At 52.1% G+C, this 20,355-nt stretch overlaps 1 protein-coding gene across 11 annotated transcripts; it reads left to right on the forward strand.

The window, feature by feature from the left end:
• The first annotated feature begins 2,111 nt into the window (after window positions 1–2,111).
• MIER2 (MIER family member 2) lies at window positions 2,112–19,655 on the forward strand. 11 transcript variants are annotated; one of them, XM_054049959.1, is made up of 14 exons: window positions 2,290–3,464; window positions 3,550–3,649; window positions 6,555–6,642; window positions 7,355–7,503; window positions 8,197–8,382; window positions 9,423–9,546; window positions 10,195–10,304; window positions 10,946–11,015; window positions 12,216–12,382; window positions 13,129–13,210; window positions 13,311–13,405; window positions 14,211–14,338; window positions 15,597–15,733; window positions 16,551–19,654. In XM_054049959.1, the coding sequence occupies exons 2-14, from the start codon at window positions 3,641–3,643 to the stop codon at window positions 17,024–17,026; spliced, it is 1,821 nt and encodes a 606-aa protein (XP_053905934.1). In that variant the 5' UTR covers window positions 2,290–3,464; window positions 3,550–3,640; the 3' UTR covers window positions 17,027–19,654. The 11 variants fall into 11 exon arrangements, with proteins under 11 accessions (XP_053905935.1, XP_053905933.1, XP_053905934.1 ...); XM_054049963.1 differs by lacking the exon at window positions 3,550–3,649 and having other exon boundaries at window positions 2,290–3,225; window positions 3,378–3,464; XM_054049964.1 differs by lacking the exon at window positions 3,550–3,649 and having other exon boundaries at window positions 2,290–2,998; window positions 3,378–3,464.
• Window positions 19,656–20,355: the final 700 nt, after the last annotated feature.

Here is a 20,355-nt window from a genome sequence, read left to right on the forward strand (position 1 = left end):
ATGATAGTCAACGCAGAACAAATTACCAGGCTGCTCCTGCCGGCTGCGCGCTAGGAAAGCTCCCACTGTCCAGCTCCGTGTTGGATCGCTGCTCTCAGCAGAAGACGCAGTCACAGCTCATGAGGCATCAGCTCGAGCTGGTTGAGGACCTACTGGGCTTGACTGAAGCATAAGATCTGGTGGCAAATGCAGCTCCCACCAGTTGCATTGGCAGCTCGTTAATGCTCATGTCAAGGAAGCACCGGCCGCCTCGAGGAAGTGCCTGGCATGGTTGTGGGACCCCAAGGGATGGAAGGGACTCCATCAGGACTGTTTGCCCTGGAGATGTGCAGCAATAAAGGAGGATGAAGGGCTGGAGGGTTGCGCTCTGGAAGATGAGGCTCATCATCAGTTGAAGAGAATCATGGACTCACAAGGTTGGAAAAGACCTCTTAGATCATAGAGTCCAACTATTCCTATCTGCCACTAAACCATGTCCCTGAGTACCTCGTCTACCCGGCTTTTAATTACCACCAGGGATGGTGACTCCATCCTCCCCAGGCAGCTGTTCCGGTGCCCAATGACCCTTTTCTCTGAAAATCTTTTTCCTGATGTCCAGCCTGACCCTCCCCTGGCGCAGCTTGAGGCCATCCCCCCTTGTCCTGTCCTCTGTCCCTTGGGAGAAGAGCCCAGCTCCCTCCTCTCCACAACCTCCTTTCAGGCAGTTGTAGAGAGCAATAAGGTCTCCCCTCAGCCTCCTCTTCTCCAGGCTAAACAACCCCAGCTCTCTCAGCCGCTCCTCGTCAGACGTTCTCCAGCCCCTCACCAGCTTTGTGGCTCTTCTCTGGACACACTCCAGAGCCTCAATGTTCTTCTTGGAGCAACGGGCCCAGAACTGAACACTCCCAGGCCCTTGACCGCCCCATGGCTGGTGGAGGGGACCACCACCATTAAGCCCCTTCCTACAATGCTCTGGAGCTGATGTGGAGCTGGGGACTGCCATGGGGCCGAGAGCCGCTATAGGGCCTATAGGGCTGCCATGGGGCCAAGGGCTGCTCTAGGGCTGGGGACTGCCATGGGGCCGAGGGCCGCTATAGGGCCTATAGGGCTGCCATGGGGCCAAGGGCTGCTCTAGGGCTGGGGGCTGCCACGGGGCCAAGGGCTGCTCTAGGGCTGGGGGCTGCCATGGGGCCAAGGGCTGCTATAGGGCCTATGGGGTGGGGGCTGCCATGGGGCCAAGGGCTGCTCTAGGGCTGGGGGCTGCCACGGGGCCAAGGGCTGCTCTAGGGCTGGGGGCTGCCATGGGGCCAAGGGCTGCTCTAGGGCTGGGGGCTGCCACGGGGCCAAGGGCTGCTCTAGGGCTGGGGGCTGCCATGGGGCCAAGGGCTGCTCTAGGGCTGGGGGCTGCCATGGGGCCAAGGGCTGCTATAGGGCCTATGGGGTGGGGGCTGCCATGGGGCCAAGGGCCGCTACAGGGCTGGAGGCTGCCATGGGGCCAAGGGCTGCTCTAGGGCTGGGGGCTGCCATGGGGCCAAGGTCTGCTCTAGGGCTGGGGGCTGCCATGGGGCCAAGGGCTGCCATAGGGCTGGGGGCTGCCACGGGGCCAAGGGCTGCCACAGGGCTGGGGGTCCCGCTGGCTGTGCCCGCCCCCCCGGGCTCTGCGGGCGCTGGGAGCCGCGCAGCTCTGCCCAACACCGGCCCCGAAGCGGAGCTGACCACGACCCCGGTTCCCGGACGCCCTAAACCCCGGCCCCGGCCCCGGCCCCGGCCCCGGCCCCGAGCGCGCCCCTGCCCTGCGGCGGCCCCGCCCCTGCCGCGGCGCAGCCAATCAGCGCCCGCCTCCGACCCTCCCCTACGGTACAGCAGCCAATCAGCGTTCGCTCAGGCTCCGCCCCCGACGCTGTCCCGCCCTCCACTGGGGCTCCACCCGCCCCTTAGGCCACGCCCTCACCACACCGTAGCCAATCATCACCCTCTGACGTTTGAGCCCCGCAGCGGCACAGCCAATCAGCTCTCGCCTAGGCTCCACCTCCCCATGACCCCGCCCCCATTCGATCCCCGCCTCGTTTTTGGCCACGCCCCCTACGCGCAGCAGCCAATCAGAGCCCGCGACCGCATCCGGGTCTCGGGGCCCCGCCCCGCCCGCCGCTCGCGCTCGGCCATGGCGGAGGTGAGTGGAGCCGCCGCGCCGCGCCTCGGGCCCCGCGCCCGCCCTGGCCGGGAGGCGGCACCGGAGTCCCCGAACCTCGGCAGCGCGGGGCTGCGGCTGCGAGGCGGGGGGGGACTCGCTGGGGCGCCGGGCCGGGCTGGGCTGGAGCGCGACGCCTGGGGCCTGGTGAGGGGCCCTTCCCCCCACGGGGCGGGCAGGGCCCGGCGAGGGCTCCCGGGCCCGGGGCAGGCAGGGCGCCGGGAGAGAGAAGTGTCAGGCCCTGGAGGCCCAGGGTGAGAGGGATGTGGGGCTGCTGGCAGGGACTCCCAGCAGAGCGAGGAAAGGGGATTGTAGAGAAGAGGGAGCTGGGCTCTTCTCCCAAGTGACAGGGGACAGGACATTGGGAATGGCCTCAAGCTGCGCCAGGGGAGGGTCAGAATGGGTATCGGGGTAAAATTTTTCACAGGAAAGCTCATGGAGGCCTGGCAGAGGCTGCGCAGGGAGAGGATGGAGTCCCCATTCCTGGAGGGATTTAAAAGACGGGCAGACGAGATGCTCAGGGACATGGTTTAGTGGCAGATAGGAACGGTTGGACTCAGTGATCAAAGAGGTCTTTTTTCTGACCTGGTGATTCTATGATTCTGTGAGGTGTGTGGTGGGATCTGGGCAGCAGGAAAACAGGAAGGGAATGTGGGAATAGCAGGGGACTGGGGAAGGTGGTGGGAATGCTTCAGTTGAGACTGGGGAGTTGTCTCACTGCGGGTCAGGTGGGCAAGGGGAATTGTGTCTGATGCCAGGCTGGGATGCTCCTGCTTTCTCTCCCTGTGCGTCATGACAAAACGTGATGGCCATTTCACCAGCACACTTATGGTAAGTGTTGCCATTGCCTGTTGGGTCTTTAACACCCTTAAAACATTCCTGTCTTGCTGTAACGGCGATGGTGGCATGTCCACCCTTCATTTCCATGATGAGAACCTTGGAGTGACCACGACGTGGGAAAAGGATGCTGGGAAGACATCGAGGTAGCTGGCTGCTCCGCCACAGGAACACCACAAGCTGAGACAACTTCTGTTCGACGGCAGGGCTTTGCACTCAGGGTATTTCAGTGTTCTGCGAGGAAGGGTCTGTCTGGCCACCACTGTCCCATCTGGAGTGGTCTGGTGTTGGCTGCCGCCTTTGGTGGAGCACCAAAGTGCCACATTCATCTGTGCGAAAGCTTTACTGCACCGCATTGACATTGTTCACACAGGTCTCTTCCTCCTGGGAAGATCCAGGATCTGTCCCTGTCTCGCAGATGTGATTTGAACTGCAAAGCGTCTCTGGTGCCATCACAACGGTGCGTGAGCTGGGCTCTGGTTTTCCTGAGCAGTGCAGGAGATTCCCTATGTGTCTGGTCCTCTGTTCATTCCCTGCTTTTCCAGGTGCATACCTTACAGGGTGAATTCGTGGCCGTCCATACTGCTTCCCTCTAGCTACAGCTGGAGTTTGTAGAAATGGACCCACCTGAAGTAGATGGACAAGGTAAAGGAGCAAGGAACATTTCCTTTGCTGAATCTGAAACACAGTTATAAAGCTCAGGAAACCATGTTAGCTGCTGAAGTTTTAACACTGGGAAAGGAAAACTTCTTTCCTCACTTTCTTGCAAGAGCGGCATCAGCCTGCAGCATTTTCCGTGGCAGTTCTCTGGAGAAACACAGTTCACCTTGCACAGGGGACAGCTTTGTTGGGGCAAAAAGCTCAGGCTTTTCCTCTGCTTGCATTTCCTAAAACACAGCTGTTGCTTTGTTCCATATGTTTCCAAACTGCAATCCAGAATTAAGGAGGGAACACTGGAGTCATCCAGAAATGCAAAGAGCAAGTGATTGTTTGATGTTTGCGTGATTCAAAAGAGGAGAGTGAGTCTTGTGCCCAAAAAGCAGAGACTGATGGAAGAAAAGGAGCTGCTGGCAAACTTAAAGCAGAATTAAAGGAATTTATTGTCCCTTTCCCCTACCAGTTCAATGGCCCATGGATACAGGAGGCATTTTTCCAGCATCATGCTGCACTATCAGAATAAATGGATCTCAGCACTGTGACCTTCTGTGGTGGCCAAAGCTGTCACCTGTGTTGGGAACATCCTCACCTTGACCAAGATCCGCTCTGGGTCTGTAGGTGCCTGGTAGTGCCTATGGGTTGCTCTGGTGTTCGGATGCAAATGACACTGTTGTGTGTTCTGCCTTTTGTGCGCCGTTTGGGTTTGAAGTGTCAAACTGCAGCTACCTTGCCTTCAAAGTAAATAACTCCACGTCAACAGTCACTGAAATCAGAAATGTTCTCTGCCATATTTAGTTTAAACCAGACTTGCCTTTCTTCCCCCATCTCCTCCTTTGACTCTTGTTTCTCTGGTCTTCTGGATTTGTAAATAACCTGAGGGATCATTTGTCTTCACACACATTGAATTTGGGTGTAGAATGGGCTGGTTACTTTTCCCATCGCTTGTTTCTCCTCGGCCCAAACACAGCAGTGCTGCTTATTTCAGGGTGGTTGCAGCTTGCAGCAGTTCTCGCTCAAATGCCACCTTATGTCTTTGGAGAAGTAAACTTGTGATGAGTTACCGGATTGCTGTCCTGTTGTACTGGCCGTTACTCTTCATTTCAGCACCCAGTTGTTAGCGTAAGATCTCATCGTTCCCAAAGTATTCCTGACATGTTTCCAAACGAGCTCATCCACTGTGAACAGTTTCAATCTTTGTGTTCAAAGTCCTTCATGTGTGGCTCCTTATTGATCCTGTGTGAAGGAGGTACTATCTGAATCATTGTCTTGGGGAAAGAGAGTTCTGCAGAGTGCTCCAGACTGGAGGAAGTGCAGACCTCACCCTTATCTCCTTCATAGAATGGTGATTTTTGCTTGGGAGGATTCATCTGGGAGGGTTTTGTACTTGGTCGCATTCCAGCAAAGTCCAACAAAGTGACATTGACACTTAGCTAAGTTACAAAGCTGTTTCCTGCTATGCCCATCCTCATAATTCAGCTGTCCGCATCCTTTCTATCTGCTTCTGTTATTATCCCATAACTCTCTTTTCATAGCGTGCACAGTCCCTGGGCTCTACCAGCAGCCAGGCAAAGTGGTCTCCACTGGGGTTTTCCTCCCGCTCATCATCAGGCACTCGGGGATGCAGAGTTGGAGCACAGTATGTGCTCCAGTTGGACCAGAAGTGTCCTCCTTTTAGCAGTCCTGGTGGAGGAAGGAGCAGGAATTCCAGAGCTGCTTCATAGATCCATTCCCTCCTTCCTGGTCCTTCTCTCACATGGCAACATCTTTCCAGGCCCACTGGTATCGTAGCAGTGGTTGTACCAAGGAAACAGCTGCCTCTCGGGCTGTGATGGAATTTGCAGTAGATGTGTTAATCCCTGAAGGCACTAACTCAGAGCCCAAAGCCTGGGGTTGCTTGTTTGGGCTGTACTTTGCTGTGCTACAAGAGGATGAATTTTGGGGTGAAGCTTTACAGTGTTTTAAGTAGGTCGCACGAGCCTCGTCCTGCCGCTGTGTGGATGTCCTGGCTCCAGTGACTAAGTGAGCAATAATGTGTGGCTGCCATTGTTCATGGCCAAGGATCACAAACAGATGCCACTAGTGGCCGGGAGACTGACACTATGATTTTCTTCTGCGGTCAGATGCTCTCAGTCACCTGAAGGCACTGCTTAATAACCTGCTTGCTCCCTGCCTCCGCTGAACTTGATGAGCAGCACTTCTCCATGCAGCAGCCCAAGGAGCAGCAGCCATCTGGGGTTGTTTTTCAGGCCTCAGCCCATCCTGCTCCATGAACACCTGATTGAGTACTGAATGCCAGAAACCCACTGCCTGTTCTCTGTGTCTCCCTGTCTCACCGTCTCGCACCTTCCCAGCCCTACCAGCTTCTTTTGCTGCCGGCTCGGCTCTAGATTTCTTTCCTCACCCCTCCGAGCCTCCTGGATGCAGTGAGGCATCAGGGAGAAGCCAGTGTGTTGCGGCCGGTTGATTGCCTCTCCAAGGAGTGGGGCATTTCATGGCAATGTTGTCTTCTGACAAGCAGGATGTGTGTGTTCAGGATAATGGCTTAGGGTCGAAATCCTTCTACAGAAAAATGTAAGCCTTAAGGATATGAGGTGCAAGGAGAAATAGTGGTGTGCTGAAGACAGAAAAGATAGAATGGAAACGCTGCCTTGGGCAGTTAGAGACTGAGGGGAAGGTGGTGAATCTGTAGGAGAGGAAGCCTGGAAGAGCTGTTAAAGACAGTTGACTGGAGCTCTTTATGCACAATGCAGTTTCTGATGCTGCCCTGGGTGGGTTTTGTTAACTTTTGCTTTGAAATGAAGTTACTTGCATTTGCTGGTGGGGTTGAGCGGCTGGAGGTGCGTTGCATTTTCAAGGAGAGATGTCTCAGCTGTGTTTTTCTCTTTTCTTGAAGGCCTCGGTTGGCCGGCAGAGCCCGAGGGTGGTGCCATACCCAGCCCGCAGTTTATGTCCTGGAGAGCCTGGCCTTCCGAGTACAGCAGGTACCCACAGTTTAATTCTTCTTTGTTTGTCTTCTTTCCAGAGGAAGTGAGGCTTCAGCGATCAGCCTCACCATTCCCTTTCCTTCCAACAACTTCTGAACCTCTTGGTTCATTCCCTTGCCATTTGACAGAAGAGAAAAGTCTTAAAGATGCCAAAACTCCTACAAGCGTCCCTTCACCTGTTCTTGTGATAAAGGGTGATTATCCTCATTGCCTTGGATGAAGGGGAGGCTTAGTATGCGTTCGCATGCTGTGGCACTAACGAATCCAGTCAGGAGAGGCACACAAACACTCAGAAAACCTTCAGATGCAGCTTGCAGTCAGTGCAGGGACTTGAATGTGCAGACAACCACGCAGTTTAGCGCTCTGACTCGTGTTCTTCAGCCCCCCTCGCTCTTCCCTACCCCGTCTCTTCCTCTGGCTTGTGATAGCTGCATGCACACAAAGAGGGGTCATCCCATGTTGTGTTGCATCTGAAGATTTGGTCCAGGGTGATAGAATTATAGAATCATGGAATAGTTTGGGTTGGAAGGGACTTTAAAGCACATCCAGTTCTACCCCCCTGCCGTGGACAGGGATGCCTTTCACTGGATCAGATTGCTCAAAGCCCCATCCAACCTGGCCTTGGAACACCTCCAGGGATGGGGCAGCTGTGACTTCTCTGGACAGCCTGTTCCAAATGCTAATATCCAAGAACTTCTCCTTCCTGCAGTTGTGTCAATGGGCTCAGCCGATCACCGACTGAACCTAGCAGAAATCCTGTCACAGAACTACGGCGTACGGGAGGAAAGGGAAGATGATGATACTCAGGAGAAGCAGAAATCGATAGAGGAGCTGGAGAAGAGTTTCAGTGCCTCTCAGGTAATGGCAGCAGGGGACGGGGAGGGAAATTGCCTGCTGGATTTTCTTGTTTGCTTTGCCAGAATTGGTACCAAAGATCATTGTGAGAAGCTGACTCGCTTGCTCAGCTGGCAGTGTACTGGGTTTAGGTCCAGTGGTTAATGGGTCTTAGATTTGAGTTTGGACAGGAAGGAGTTGGTGACAACAAATGAGAGCAGTGAAGTTTGGAGCCTTCTTCTGCCCAGTAGCTGCCCTAATGGGTGGTTTTTGCTCACCAAGCTGCAGAGCCTTTAGCTGTGGGGTGTGCGTTGCCCATTTCACAGCAGAAGAACACGGAGATGAGGTGATGTGGTCCTCCTGCAGGTGGTGTCATGGAACACAAAGCCTTTTCCTAGTGACAGAGACTGTCTCTTCAGTTCAGACACAAGACACATGTAGTAATTTGCTCTTTCCCTTCCTCCAGTTGTGCCATCTGGTGTATTCTGACCACTATGAAATCTAGTATGAAAAATAAATATCTTTGAAAAATGCACTTGACTGTATTGCTTTGGAGTGGAAGTTCCTGGCTTCTCCATACCTTGGAGAAGAAGAGGAGGTGGTGGGTCCTGACATACAGTGCCTCCTTCCTTACACCGCGCTTCCCAAGGCCATTCAGAGACCCCAGAAGAGCAGAGCTGCCTTGACTGCCTCTGCCTATCTCTGTGTTCACTGCAGCTGGTGCTGTACTCGGTGATTGTTCCATTCCTGATGAAGCTTTGTCCTCCTCTCGCTCAGAGCAGTGAAATGCCATTTGAGGAGCTGCTTGCACTTTATGGCTATGAGGCATCCGATCCTATCTCGGAGCAGGACAGTGAGAGCAATGATATTACTCCAAACCTCCCAGATATGACTCTGGATAAGGTAAGAACAGCTCTCTGCTTGGATGTGTGCTCAGTTATTGTGCTGTCCGGGAGCTTGAGACATCAGGTGGGGTTTGGCTCATGCCAAGGGAAGGGGCCTGCCAAGTTCCAGTGTCCCAGCGAGGAACACCAGGTGCAGGAATATGAATTTAAAGAGGTTAGAGGAGACTGGAGAAAGGATTACTGTTTTTGAAAGACCACTGTAGAAACTGCTCATGGAATTTGAGTCACAAATCTTTGCGTATAGATGTGGATCTGGAGGGAGTCATGGAAGGTTTGTATCTTCCCAGCTGAAGCTATCACTTCTCCTGTTCATAGCATTATGGGATGGTTTGAGTTGGGAAGGACCTTAAAGCCCATCCAGCTCCACTCCCTGCCATGGGCAGGGACACCTCCCACTGGATCCAATTGCTCCAAGCCCAATCCAACCTGGCCTTCAACAGCTCCAGGGATGGGACAGCCACCACTACTCTGGGCAACCTGGGCCAGGGCCTCACCAGCCTCACAGGAAAACATTTCTTCCTAGGATTCCATCTCAATCTCCCCTCTTTCAGTTGAAAACCGTTCCCCTCATCCTATCCCTGTCCTCCCTGATAAAGAGCCCCTCCCCGGCTTTCCTGGAGCTCCTTTTGGTACTGGAAGCTGCTCTAAGGTCCCCTGGAGCCTTCTCTTCTCTGGGCTGAACAACCCCAACTCTCTCAGTCATAGTTCTAGCTAAAGTCTTTAGAAAGCCTTTTTTTTTTCCCTCCCAGGATCTTTGAGATATTTGCTGTAAGTGGAGCTCAACAGAAAAGGCTGTTTGTCCTCTCTCTGGCTTCCAGAGGAAACCACTCTTGACACTCATGGAACTGCTCGTAGGGAAGATAATCTAGGGTTGGTGGGGAGTGTGAGAGGATTCTGTCTTTGGACAAGCTATGGGAGGGTGAGGAGATTTGTGGATGCAGCCACCCTTGGCAGAAATGCTTTGCTCTAGGCCTCACCCCCTCTCATATATTTTCTTTAATTTAAAAATATTTTTCGCTTTCTTGTTGTTGTTAAAAGGAACAAATAGCGAAGGATTTGCTTTCAGGGGAAGAAGAGGAGGAGACACAGTCTTCAGCTGATGATCTGACTCCATCCGTCACATCCCACGATGCATCGGACCTATTCCCAAACCAACCTGGCTGTATGTGTCGCTAATTTCTAAGTAATTGTTTTTCATTTGATGTGGTGTGCAGGATGAGGCAAGAATATTTCGATTTATTTTGTCACTTAGTTGCCTGACATCAGTTTTTCCCCCGCTCTCCTCCTGTGGGCTGCAAATCAGCCCGAGTGCCCGTGGTGGTGCCGAGCACTGGTCAGGACTTGATAGAGCGGATATGAGCAGTGGGAAGAGCGGAAAACTGTTTTGAGCTGTAACAGTGAGAAAGGGAGAATTGTTTTGCTACCTGTAATTGCAGTCTGAAAGATCGGAGCCTGCTCTGACATCTCTAGAAGTTATTTAGTAGTACCTGTGGTGTGATATGTTGTGGTAGTTCCTAAATGCTGGAATGCTTGGGAATCCTAAGTGTGTGAGAGACTCATCGTGAAGTGATCTTATTACTCCTGTTAGCCCACAGAACGAAGGGGTCGGTGCTCCCCAGTGCGTCACCCCTGTGGCAGGTGTGCAAATTCTTTTATTTAGAAGGAGAAAATTAAAATAGGGGTATGTTGTCACTGCAGACCACGCTGGAAGTAACGTTAGGACAGAAAATGAAGGAAAGGAGAGGGAGTGTAGAGCAATAGGGGAAAAAAAACCATTTCATAACTACAGATCTTTTCCTTTCCTACAAAGCAAACAGCTTCCTTGCTGATGAAGACAAAGAGCCATGTTCATCTCCCTGTGCCTCCTCCATGGCTGAGGATTCAGAGGAGGATTCCATCCCATCCAACGACTGTAAGAAGGTAATGATGTGAGCGCGTTGGAAAGCGGAGCTAATACAGTGCGTCCGGGGCACTGTGATATTTCCCCGCAAAATGTTGTTTCGTTTCTTTTCCTTTGCTCAGCGCCTTGTGTTATGAGGAAGGTGATGGTAGGTGTGGGCTACAAGAGGGGGTTTTAATACATGTTGAAATCCGTATCTGAAATTATTTTCTGCTTATGGAAAATGCTGCTGTGCCTTGGTAAATTAAAGCTCCAGTTCACTATAAAGGTGAAATGCTATGCAATATTCCCAGCTGGATTGGCTGAGGGGGAACCAGCATGCAAAAGAGGGGAGCAGACTTCCAAATCCATCCTGTTTGTGAAGGTTGTGGGAGAGCTGCTGCATTTCTTTATCTCCAGCCTTAGCTGTTTGCCATATATCTTTAACATTAAAACTATGTAAATGCCTCAGGTTCCCAAAGTATTGTCTAGCTGATAGTAAATCTTTTTAGTTATCCTATAAAACAGTCAGGGTTCCCTAGAAGTAATAGTGACAGTGGGGACTATCAATATATAAATCGGCCCTGCGGTGTCGTAGCCCCTAAATCACAGATTACACCTCAGTGCCAATGTGGAGCATTTTCTCTTTCAATTTACCCTCATTTCTGTGCTGATATTTCAGGAGATCATGGTCGGACCTCAGTACCAAGCCACTGTTCCCATCCTCCACATAAGCAGGCATGGTGAAAAAGGTAAGGCAGCCTGCTTTTTGTGTCTTGTTTGGATAGAATCATGGAATCATTAAGGTTGGAAAAGACCTCCAAGATCATCCAGTCCAACCGTCAGCCCAGCACCACCATCCCTAATAAACCGTGTGCCAAAGTACCATGGCCCACACATTTTTTGAACACCTCCAGGGGTAGAGGTTGGTTTCTTCTCCCTGGTAGCCAGTGGCAAAATAAGGGGAAATGGCCTTGAGTTGCGCCAGGGGAGATTTAGGTTGGATATTAGGAGGAATTTCTTTACTGAAAGAGTTGTGAAGCATTGGAAGAGGCTGCCCAGGGAGGTAGTTGAGTTGCCATCGCTGGTAAAAGGCGAGTGGATGTAATACCTGGGAACATCGTCTAGTGGTGGACTTAGCAGAGCTGGAACTGCGGTTGACTTGATGATCTGACAGGTCTTTTCCAACCAAAACCATTCTATGATTCTACAGGGCAGAAGAGCCTGTTCCTTTGCCTGTAGAAACGAGTCAAGCACAGAGGGTGCTTATGTTTTTGTCTGAATAGAAAAATCTCAGTATCTCTGATTATTTTTTTACTGCGGAGTCTGTCATCGTGCTTTCCTCTGTGCTGTTATTTTACTTCCACCTCTCTCTGCATCGTTGTGTCATGTTCTCATGGGCCAAGAGCCTCAAAGGCCGAAAGGAGCAAGAATAACTTAGGGGATGCAGTGTGGTGTTGCTGTTTTGTGTAGGTGCAGCAGCTTATGGAGGAGCGTTACACGCTCTCACAGGGGAGGGACAGCCTTGCGGCAGCTTAGTTTTGTGTCTAGGACAGGGAGAGGGTCTTGAGCCTAGGCCAGGATTGTAGCTTCAGGCTGCCTTCACCTCACATTCCTGTTTTCTGTGTGCTGGAAAAACCTTAGAACCCAAGGATTTTTAGTTGCAGGGATTAATGAATCAAAGGAACAGTCTTTGGGAACGTGGTAACAACGCTTTTGTCAAACAACCCTTCTGAAGAAGTGGAAGCAAGCTGAGCCTGTGCTGAGGACTCTAAAAGTGGTATAAAGAGTATGAAGCTTATCTGTCTCCAAAACTGGGAGGGTTGTCAGCTCTAGTGCCAGGTTGGGATACCAAGCAAAGATTTGCTCCCTCCTCCAGTCTCTCCCATGCACGTACATGCAGACCATGTCTCAAAAGCAGCAGAATTTTCTGTTTGATTAGCTTATTTCAGTGCTTTTTCTTTTAGCCTACGAGAATGAAGACCAGCTGCTTTGGGACCCAAACGTGCTCCCAGAGAGAGAGGTGGAAGAGTTCCTGTACTGTGCAGTGAAGCGGCGATGGGAGGAATTGTCTAGCAGCGGCCTGCCAGAAGGAGAGATGGTGAAGGACAACGAACAGGTAAGTGTGAGGGCTTCTCACGGCCCACAGAAATGCTAAGGGCTCTGGTGTAAGAGCACAGGCTTTCCTGTTGAGATCCTGAGTGAGAGACCCACTTAAAAGAGAGTGAGACCCCACTCCTCTGAGCTTCTGCTCCTGCTTCCTGCCCAAGTGAGAGTGTGCTGCTCAGCTGCCGTCTCAGAAGGCTGTTCCCTTCTTTGGGAAGACTGGAAAAGGCTGTAGTGGATGTAACCACAGGCCTGCCCAGCTTGGTACTCTTCTCCCAGCACAGTCATGGATGTTTGTGCAAAGCCTGTAACAGACTGGGCAGGTAGAGAATGGGTACTGTTTTGCCTGTATTCTTGCAGTATCCCAAACTCTCGGAACCAGAGCTTGCAGCAGGAACATCCTTTTGGACCTGTCCTCTATGGCACTGTCTAGTTTCTCTCTGAAGCCAGCAGGAGGTCAAACATTTGGCTGAGAAGCTTCAGAGCAGTTGTGTTTCCTCTAAGCCAGCCAGGTTAGCTCCTCACGATAAGCCTGCAGGAGCAGAGGCACGCCTGCAATCTGTGGAGCTGCTGCTGGAACTGCATCTCATCAGTCACCGAGTTTGCTCTCTGGTGCCTGGAAACATGGAATAGTCTGTGCTGATGGCCAGGCTGAGCTTAGTGGCGAAGCGGCTCCTGAGCAAACTGAGTTTTCTGAGAGAGCTGGGCAGGGTGGGTTGTGCAGGTAGGTGCCATCAATAATTCCTTTCTGTTTCCTAGGCTTTATATGAGCTGGTTAAATGCAACTTTAATGCAGAAGAGGCGCTGCGGAGGCTACGGTTCAATGTGAAGGTCATCAGAGGTGAGAAACCGTCCTGTCTGGATTCTACCCCAAACAGCAAGGCACGTGTAACTCTTTCTAGATCCTGTACACCTCCAACTCCTCTTTCTCTCCGCTCTAGATGAACTTTGTGCTTGGAGTGAGGAAGAGTGTAGAAATTTTGAACACGGCTTCAGGGTCCATGGGAAAAACTTCCATCTTATCCAAGCAAACAAGGTAAGGACACTCACCCCTGCATCGCACTAAGACAAAGAGAAGGAGGCACATGCGTTGTTCCAGAGGTACGTTCTAAGCCTCGGCTGATGCAGGAAGTTCAGGACTGCCGAGTTCCAATCCCAGGCTTTGTGTTGACTCATGGTAGCAGGTGATGGGCTGTTCACTGCCCTACTCTGCCTTATTTTCCAGGTGGGAGAAGTCACAAACAACACTGACCTGCATGAGTGATGTCAGTTAATTACTGATTAGCCCTTTCTGGAGTATCAAAAGTTCTTTCCAAACTCTCAGCCCTTGCAGTACTTCTGTGAATGAGTGAGTTGAGCATGTGGATGTTTTGTAAAGTCCCCTGGGGTCCTCTGGAATGAAAGATGCTGTCGTAGGGAGAGCTGGGCCCAAGGACATATGCTGCTGTGCTGGGAGTTGGCAGAACCAGAGAGTCCAGTTCTACCGCTGATTTAATTGTGGGCATGTTGACGCTGGCCAGTGAAAATGGATGCAGGTTTGCTGTCTTGATGTTAAGTGTGCTACTGGAAGCGCAGGAAAGTCCTGCACGAATGTACTGTGTGTGAACCCACACCGGGGTCTGCAAGAACAGTTGTGCGCTGTGGGGAGTTCTTTCTCTGGCCGATTCCCACCTCGGAAATCTCAGTATGTGCTTCTGTTCTGCAGCATAGATGTGTCCATAGCAATAATGTAAACTACTGTAATGCACTTCACTTTCTGTGCTGATTAATCGGGAGAATAGCCCCTGCTCCGTGAGATACATCTTGATGCCTGCCTTTCTGACCACGCTCTTTCTCCTCAGGTCCGTACTCGGTCAGTGGGCGAGTGTGTGGAGTATTACTACATGTGGAAAAAATCAGAACGCTATGACTGCTTCACTCAGCAGACTCGTTTAGGAAGGAAGAAGTACGTCCTCCACCCTGGAGCCACGTGCGTGGAATATTCTCACACTAAAATTAGTAATATTAACCTCCCAGTGAAGATTCCTGCTGCAAAGCACGTCTGCTTAAAAGGCCGCGCTTTCTGCTCTAGAAGGTTTCTTGGGTGGGAGCATGGAGGGGCACGTGCTGGATGTTCTCAGAACGTAAAGAGTGTGGGGAGGGAAGATAAAGCAATCATTTGCTTGGGGGTGGGCTTTCTCATGTCAGAAAATACTGTTTTGTTTCAGACGAATGCAGCCTCAAAAAGTAAAGCTGGGGTCAGGGATGCAGGGTTGATCTCAGCAAATAATGCAGTTCAATCAGGTTTTGGGAAAGGAGCTTTTTAAACTCAATAAGACGCTGTTTCTGGTGGTTTGGAACTTAAATTAATTTCTTTCCCTCCTGCCACCCTTTGAGGCGAATTCTTCGCTTTTAAATGTATGCTAATTACAGAAAATACTTTTCAAAGAGCTTGAAGCTGAAGTGTTTTAGAATCATGGAATGGTTTGGGTTGGAAGGGACCTCAAAGCCCATCCAGTTCCACCCTCTGCTGTGGGCAGGGACACCTCCCACTGGATCAGGGGCTCCAAGCCCCATCCAATCTAGCCTTGGAACCCCTCCAGGGATGGGGCAGCCACCACTGCTCTGGACAACCTGGGCCATGGCCTCCATTCCCTTGCAGTAAAACATTTCTTCCTCAGATCTCATTTCAATCTCCCCTCTTTCAGCTTTTGAAAAGTCAAAATGAACTATTTAAGTTGAATCAATTAAAAATGTTAGATGAAGTTTTAGACTTCTTTACGCTGATGCAAGACAGGAAAATACCTGAAATCTCAAATCCCCCACAGGGTGGGCAAGTATTTCCTCATCACTTGCTCTTTGCTGGCACACTGACGTTGTCCCAACTCACTGCAGTCTCTCTGTGAAGTTGGTTGTTCTCTGGGGAGAGCATTTGACCATTTATTTCATGATGGAACGAGCTGAGGCTCAAAGAAAGCTGAGGGGCAGAGCTCTTTGTTTTGGAAAGCTCCAGAGGCCATTCTCATTTATCACGGCCTGGTCTTAGCCACGCTGAGTTCACTGCAGTCACCTCAGTGCAGTCTAAACTGGGCTTTGCAGACTAAGGAGGGACAGGCAGTCATTCTGGTGAGTTTTCTGCAGTCCTGGTACTTTATTTGTTGATAGGTTTTAATCCCCATCACGGTTTTCCCTGCCTGCATCCCTCTGCTTAACAGGTGGTGGCAGTGCTATCTGTCTTTTCCCCACAGGGATTTCACCGACAACGACTTGGATGGGGGTGAAGTAGAAAACGCCAGTCGTTCTCGGAGCTCCCCACCGATTCCTTCTGCAACGAGCTGCCTGGATTCTCACTTTGGCCAAGATCAGCTGGCAATAGAGAGCGCAGGTAACTAACTGGCTTTTCTCTCTGGCGCAGGGATGGCTCACCTCCTTCCCTCGGCTGCACAGAGCTTCCTTTGCTTTTCTCCTCTTGCTATTATCCAGCTGTCACCCTTCTCTCTGCACCTTCCCAGTGCGTTCCTTTCTTCCTGGGTCAAATCCCAGCCTTGAAAAGGTTTTGAGCAAGGGAAACTTGTCTGCCTCACCGGTAGTGACTTAGAAAGAGCTATTCCTGCTTCGGGCTTGGAGGGGAGGCCAAAGTAATTCAGAAGCCTAAAGGATTTGCAGGAACTTTGGACACAGAGTGAGGTATTTCCAGTGCACACAGACACAGGCACAGGCAGCTCTCTGGAGGCTGATGTGAGGCACCAGAGGTCACACTGTACCTGCAAACGGTTTTCAGATAGAGCTGGCTGTGAGAAGGCTCAGGGAGCCCGAAATGGGTTCGTTCCGCTGCTGATGAGGGCTTTGTGTAGGCACCTCCCAGGGGCTGTCAGCATGAGAGAATAGGACTTAGGATCTGGCTTATCTTGGAGTATCTCTCTGAGATTTCTTTTAATTCCCATAGAAACACTGATGGCCTCCCATCTGCCGTCGGCATCGTGCCTTTCTTCGGTACACGCTGGCAGGGATCTTAGTTGCTGTAATAAAGAAAAACATTTGTGCCATCAAACAAATACTGTTTTGATGAGTTGGGATTGAAGTGGATTCTGGGGTTTGTATATTATGGACTCACTCTGGCTTTCTCTTTCCCTTCCTGTCCCCCACCTTTTCTTGCTCTCTGTCTGTTCCTTTTCCACGTTTCCCTCCTCTGCGGCGCGCAGAGCCCCTGAGTGTGGAGAGCACAGCCTGCAGCCTGGGCAGCATGAGTGAATCGGGGCAAGGCTATGAGTGCAGCACTCCTGTGGAGACGAATTGTTCCTTTGACCCCACGGAGGAGACGTCCTCGGGCGCCATCTCAGCTTCCTGCACGCGACACACAGTCAGCCCCTCAGGATCAGGGCTTTTTGCTTTGCCACCAACAGGACCAGGACTAGCGGAGAAGCAGGAGACGTTGCAGAGCTCTGGTGAGACGATAACCATGGACTTCACTCTCCCTGTAGACATTAATGAGGGTTTGCCTTTAATTGCTGGCCCTGTGGATTTGGACAGAGCCCCAGAGGCAGTGGTGGCCCCTGCGCAAGTGTCCTTATCGGTCACAGATTTTGGCCTCATTGGCATCGGAGATGTAAATAGTTTTCTGACTGCTCACCAGGCTTGCCCAGCGCCTGTGGCTCGGTCGGAGCCTTTGTCGCAGTGAGAGTCTCCAATCACAAACTTGTCACAGACCCAGCAAGGACTTGGACCTGACTGAGTAAAACCCTGGAACTTCCACTGTTCCGCAGGGACAGTTTGGAGCTGTTGGTCAGAATCCGTCTTTCCATCCTCCTTGATCCAAGGCTGCAGTGAAACCAAACACCTTTCTGCTCCAGTGCGTTCTGACAGTCACCAAAGCTGGGGAGGGGGTCCATCGCCCCCCGTTCCGCTGGCCGCATGTCACCCCAAGGACCGCCAGGCTGTTCGGAGAGCCCCTGCCCTCGGGCCAGGGAGGTGTCCCTTAGCCCCAGTGCGACAGTCTGAGTGCAGAGATGCTTTGAGAACAGGGATGTATCACCGGCACTTGAGGGGGGCTGGGATGGAGGATGCAATCTGAAGGTCTGAGAGCTTAGGGAATCCACAGGGAGCACACTCCACCCGGGCTGCAGGGCAGTTTGCTCACAGAGATGAACCTGGCGATGCCAAAGGAAGATGAGGAATCTTTGCCCTTCACCCACAGATAGAGCGTCACGATAGAAGTCATTGTCCCCGTTCCCCTCCCAACAGCGATCCCGCACTCTTGTGCTGTGAGCGGCAGGCGCGCGTGCTGCCCTTTTCAAACCTCTCGCAGCTCTGCGTGTCTTTCAGCTTGCTCTGCCGCCAGCCACAGGTGGGATGGGGCCTGGTCCAGGCGTGGAGCATCAGGGCTTGGAAAGAGATAGCGTGTGGTGCAGCAGGACTGTGTCCTCCTCGCCTTCCCTTGTAGTGCTGGGCTGTGGAGAACTTGTACTGGGATTCAGGAGAGTTTCTGGACCCACAAAGCGATGCTGAGCCCTTAGAGGGGTGCGGTGCTGCCCTTTCTGTCACTGACGGCGAATGACTTGATCCCTGCTGACTGGGGACAAATGCAAGTGAAAACGTCTGTAACTTCCCAGTTCATTCAAACTGTTTATTAGCTGTGGGAGGAAGAGGAGGTGGAGAAGGAGGCACCGAGTCCCCAGTGCCACCAGTTCCGGGCAGGAGAGCACAGCAGTGTCTGCGTCGCACAAAATCCCTCTGTTTTCTGAGAGGAAGCATGTCTGTGCTGCCATTCTCAGTGCTTCGAGGAGGTAATGAGGGGGATTCCGATGGTGGGCAGCATGGTGGGATGCCTGTGGGTGTACTGGAGTCTGGAGTCACTTCAGTTCTCATGCGTATTCCAGGTCTGGGGGTGTTTGCTACTGGCTTAAATCCATGTGTTTTCCTTCCCCTTTTCCCCCATGCAGGGAATGCTGTGCTGGGCAAGGCTCTGATGCTGATTTTCCTTCTTCCAGCCACTTGCTGCATTTGGGAAGGGTTTGGATTGAGGTTCTTTGCTTGTTTTGGGGCTGCCGTGGGTGTGTGGAAGATGACTAAAACCGTGACCCCAAATCCTCCTTTTCCCCAGCACTGTGGAGTTGCACTCAGCCCTGCAGTGGGAGCACAGAGACGGCATCAGGCAACTTCCTAGGATGGCAGGATCACACCTTGTCTCTCATTTTCGAAGCCCGAGGCTCATTTTTTTTGTGTTAGCTTTGTGCTGAGGTGCGGAGTCCAGGTACCCCCAGGTGCCCTGAGCGCAGGCATCGCTTTGTCAGCTGGACATGGTAACCAGACGTCGCTGCTCCGGCTGCTCCCAGCTGCTGGAAACAGCTGATACAAGTGCCCGCTCCATAGTGGAACTGCCCAGGCTGTGATTCCCCTTTTCTCGGGGAGAGAGGAAGCTCCTTGGCTGACGGGAGAAGAAGAGGCAGAGTGAGAACACACGGGCAGCCCTCCCAGGGAGGGCCAGGCCCTGGCACCTCTCCTTCAGCCAGGAACGTTCTTAGTTTTCCTGAAACCATTTTTTTTTCTATTTGGTTTGTTTCAAGCCCTGACGAAAGGAGAGGGGAGGCTGGGGGAGGCAAAAATGTCCCTTATTTATGTTCTTCAGTGTTGTTTACAGATTCGCATGGGGTCTTTCAACATGATTGCGGCGCTTTTTCCACGTAACTGTAAGGGAGAGGGGTGGAAAGGGCTGGGACAGGGAGGGGGAGTCGCTTGGGAAGGAGGTTTGGGTTTGGTTTTTGTTGGGGTTTTTGTTTTCCTCCTTACAAAGCACATTCACTTTGAGCCACTCCCAGTGCTGGACTCTTCCCCCCCTTTCCCCCCAAGCCCTACACTGTGAAGTGATACTGCCTTGAAGACCCCTCGATGTTATTTATTTAATTAAAAACCTAATTTGAAAGTCAGCCAAAAGCCTGTTGTGTTTTGGGAGACTCGGATGTCGCAATTCTGTGCCTCGTGATGGTGAAGCGAGAGAAGGGGTCCTTGACTTTTCTGTCTGATCCTCTCCCAGCTGGGCAAGTGCTCCATGGGCAGGAGTGGGATCAGAGAATCATGGAATGGTTTGGGTGGGAAAGGACTTCAAAGCCCAGCCAGTTTCACTCCCTGCCATGGGCAGGGACACCTCCCACTGGATCAGGGGCTCCAAACCCCATCCAACCTGGCCTGGAACCCCTCCAGGGATGGGGCAGCCACCACTGCTCTGGGCAACCTGGGCCAGGGCCTCCCCACCCTCACAGCAAAACATTTCTCCCTAAGATCTCATCTCAATCTCCCCTCTTTCATCTGAAAACCATTCCCCCTCGTCCTCTCCCTGCACTCCCTGATCCAGAGCCCCTCCCCAGCTTTCCTGGAGCCCCTTTCAGCACTGGAAGCTGTTCTAAGGTCTCCCCACAGCCTTCTCCAGGCTGAACAACCTCAACTCTCTCAGCCTCTTCTCATACTGGAGGTTCTCGAGCCCTCGGATCATTTCTTCCAAACATCTAATCTAAATCTCCCCTCTTTCAGCTGAAAACCGTTCCCCCTTGTCCCATCCCTGCCCTCTCTGATCCAGCTTTCCTGGAGCCCCTTTCAGTACTGGAAGCTGCTCTAAGGTCTCCCTGGAGCCTTTTCTTCTCCAGGCTGAACCACCCCAACTCATCCTGGGACGCATAGCACAGCACTTGAGAAGCTGTTGGCAGCAGAGGTTCATAGTCGCTAGAATGGATATCCAGGGCAGGGTTTGTCCAGGAAAGGTCCCCGGAGCCCCGTGGGATCATGTCCTTCCACCCCGGATGCTGTTCTTGCCTGTCTGAGGAGCTCTGAGGTCCTGGGGCAGAAGCTGAACTTGACTTGCTGTTGAGCTCAGCTGCTTCTGCTTGCTGAGGAGGTCTTCATCCTCGGACCAGGGAAGAGCTCGTGCTTTCTGTCTGCCCTACCCGAGCCAAGTCGGTGGTGTGGGTACTCCAGTGGCCAAACCTTGCATGAGCTGCCCTGGCTCCTTGTGCCTCT

Source organism: Cuculus canorus, chromosome 27 (genome assembly GCF_017976375.1).
Source record: "Cuculus canorus isolate bCucCan1 chromosome 27, bCucCan1.pri, whole genome shotgun sequence".
NCBI classification, from domain to species: Eukaryota; Metazoa; Chordata; class Aves; order Cuculiformes; family Cuculidae; genus Cuculus; species Cuculus canorus.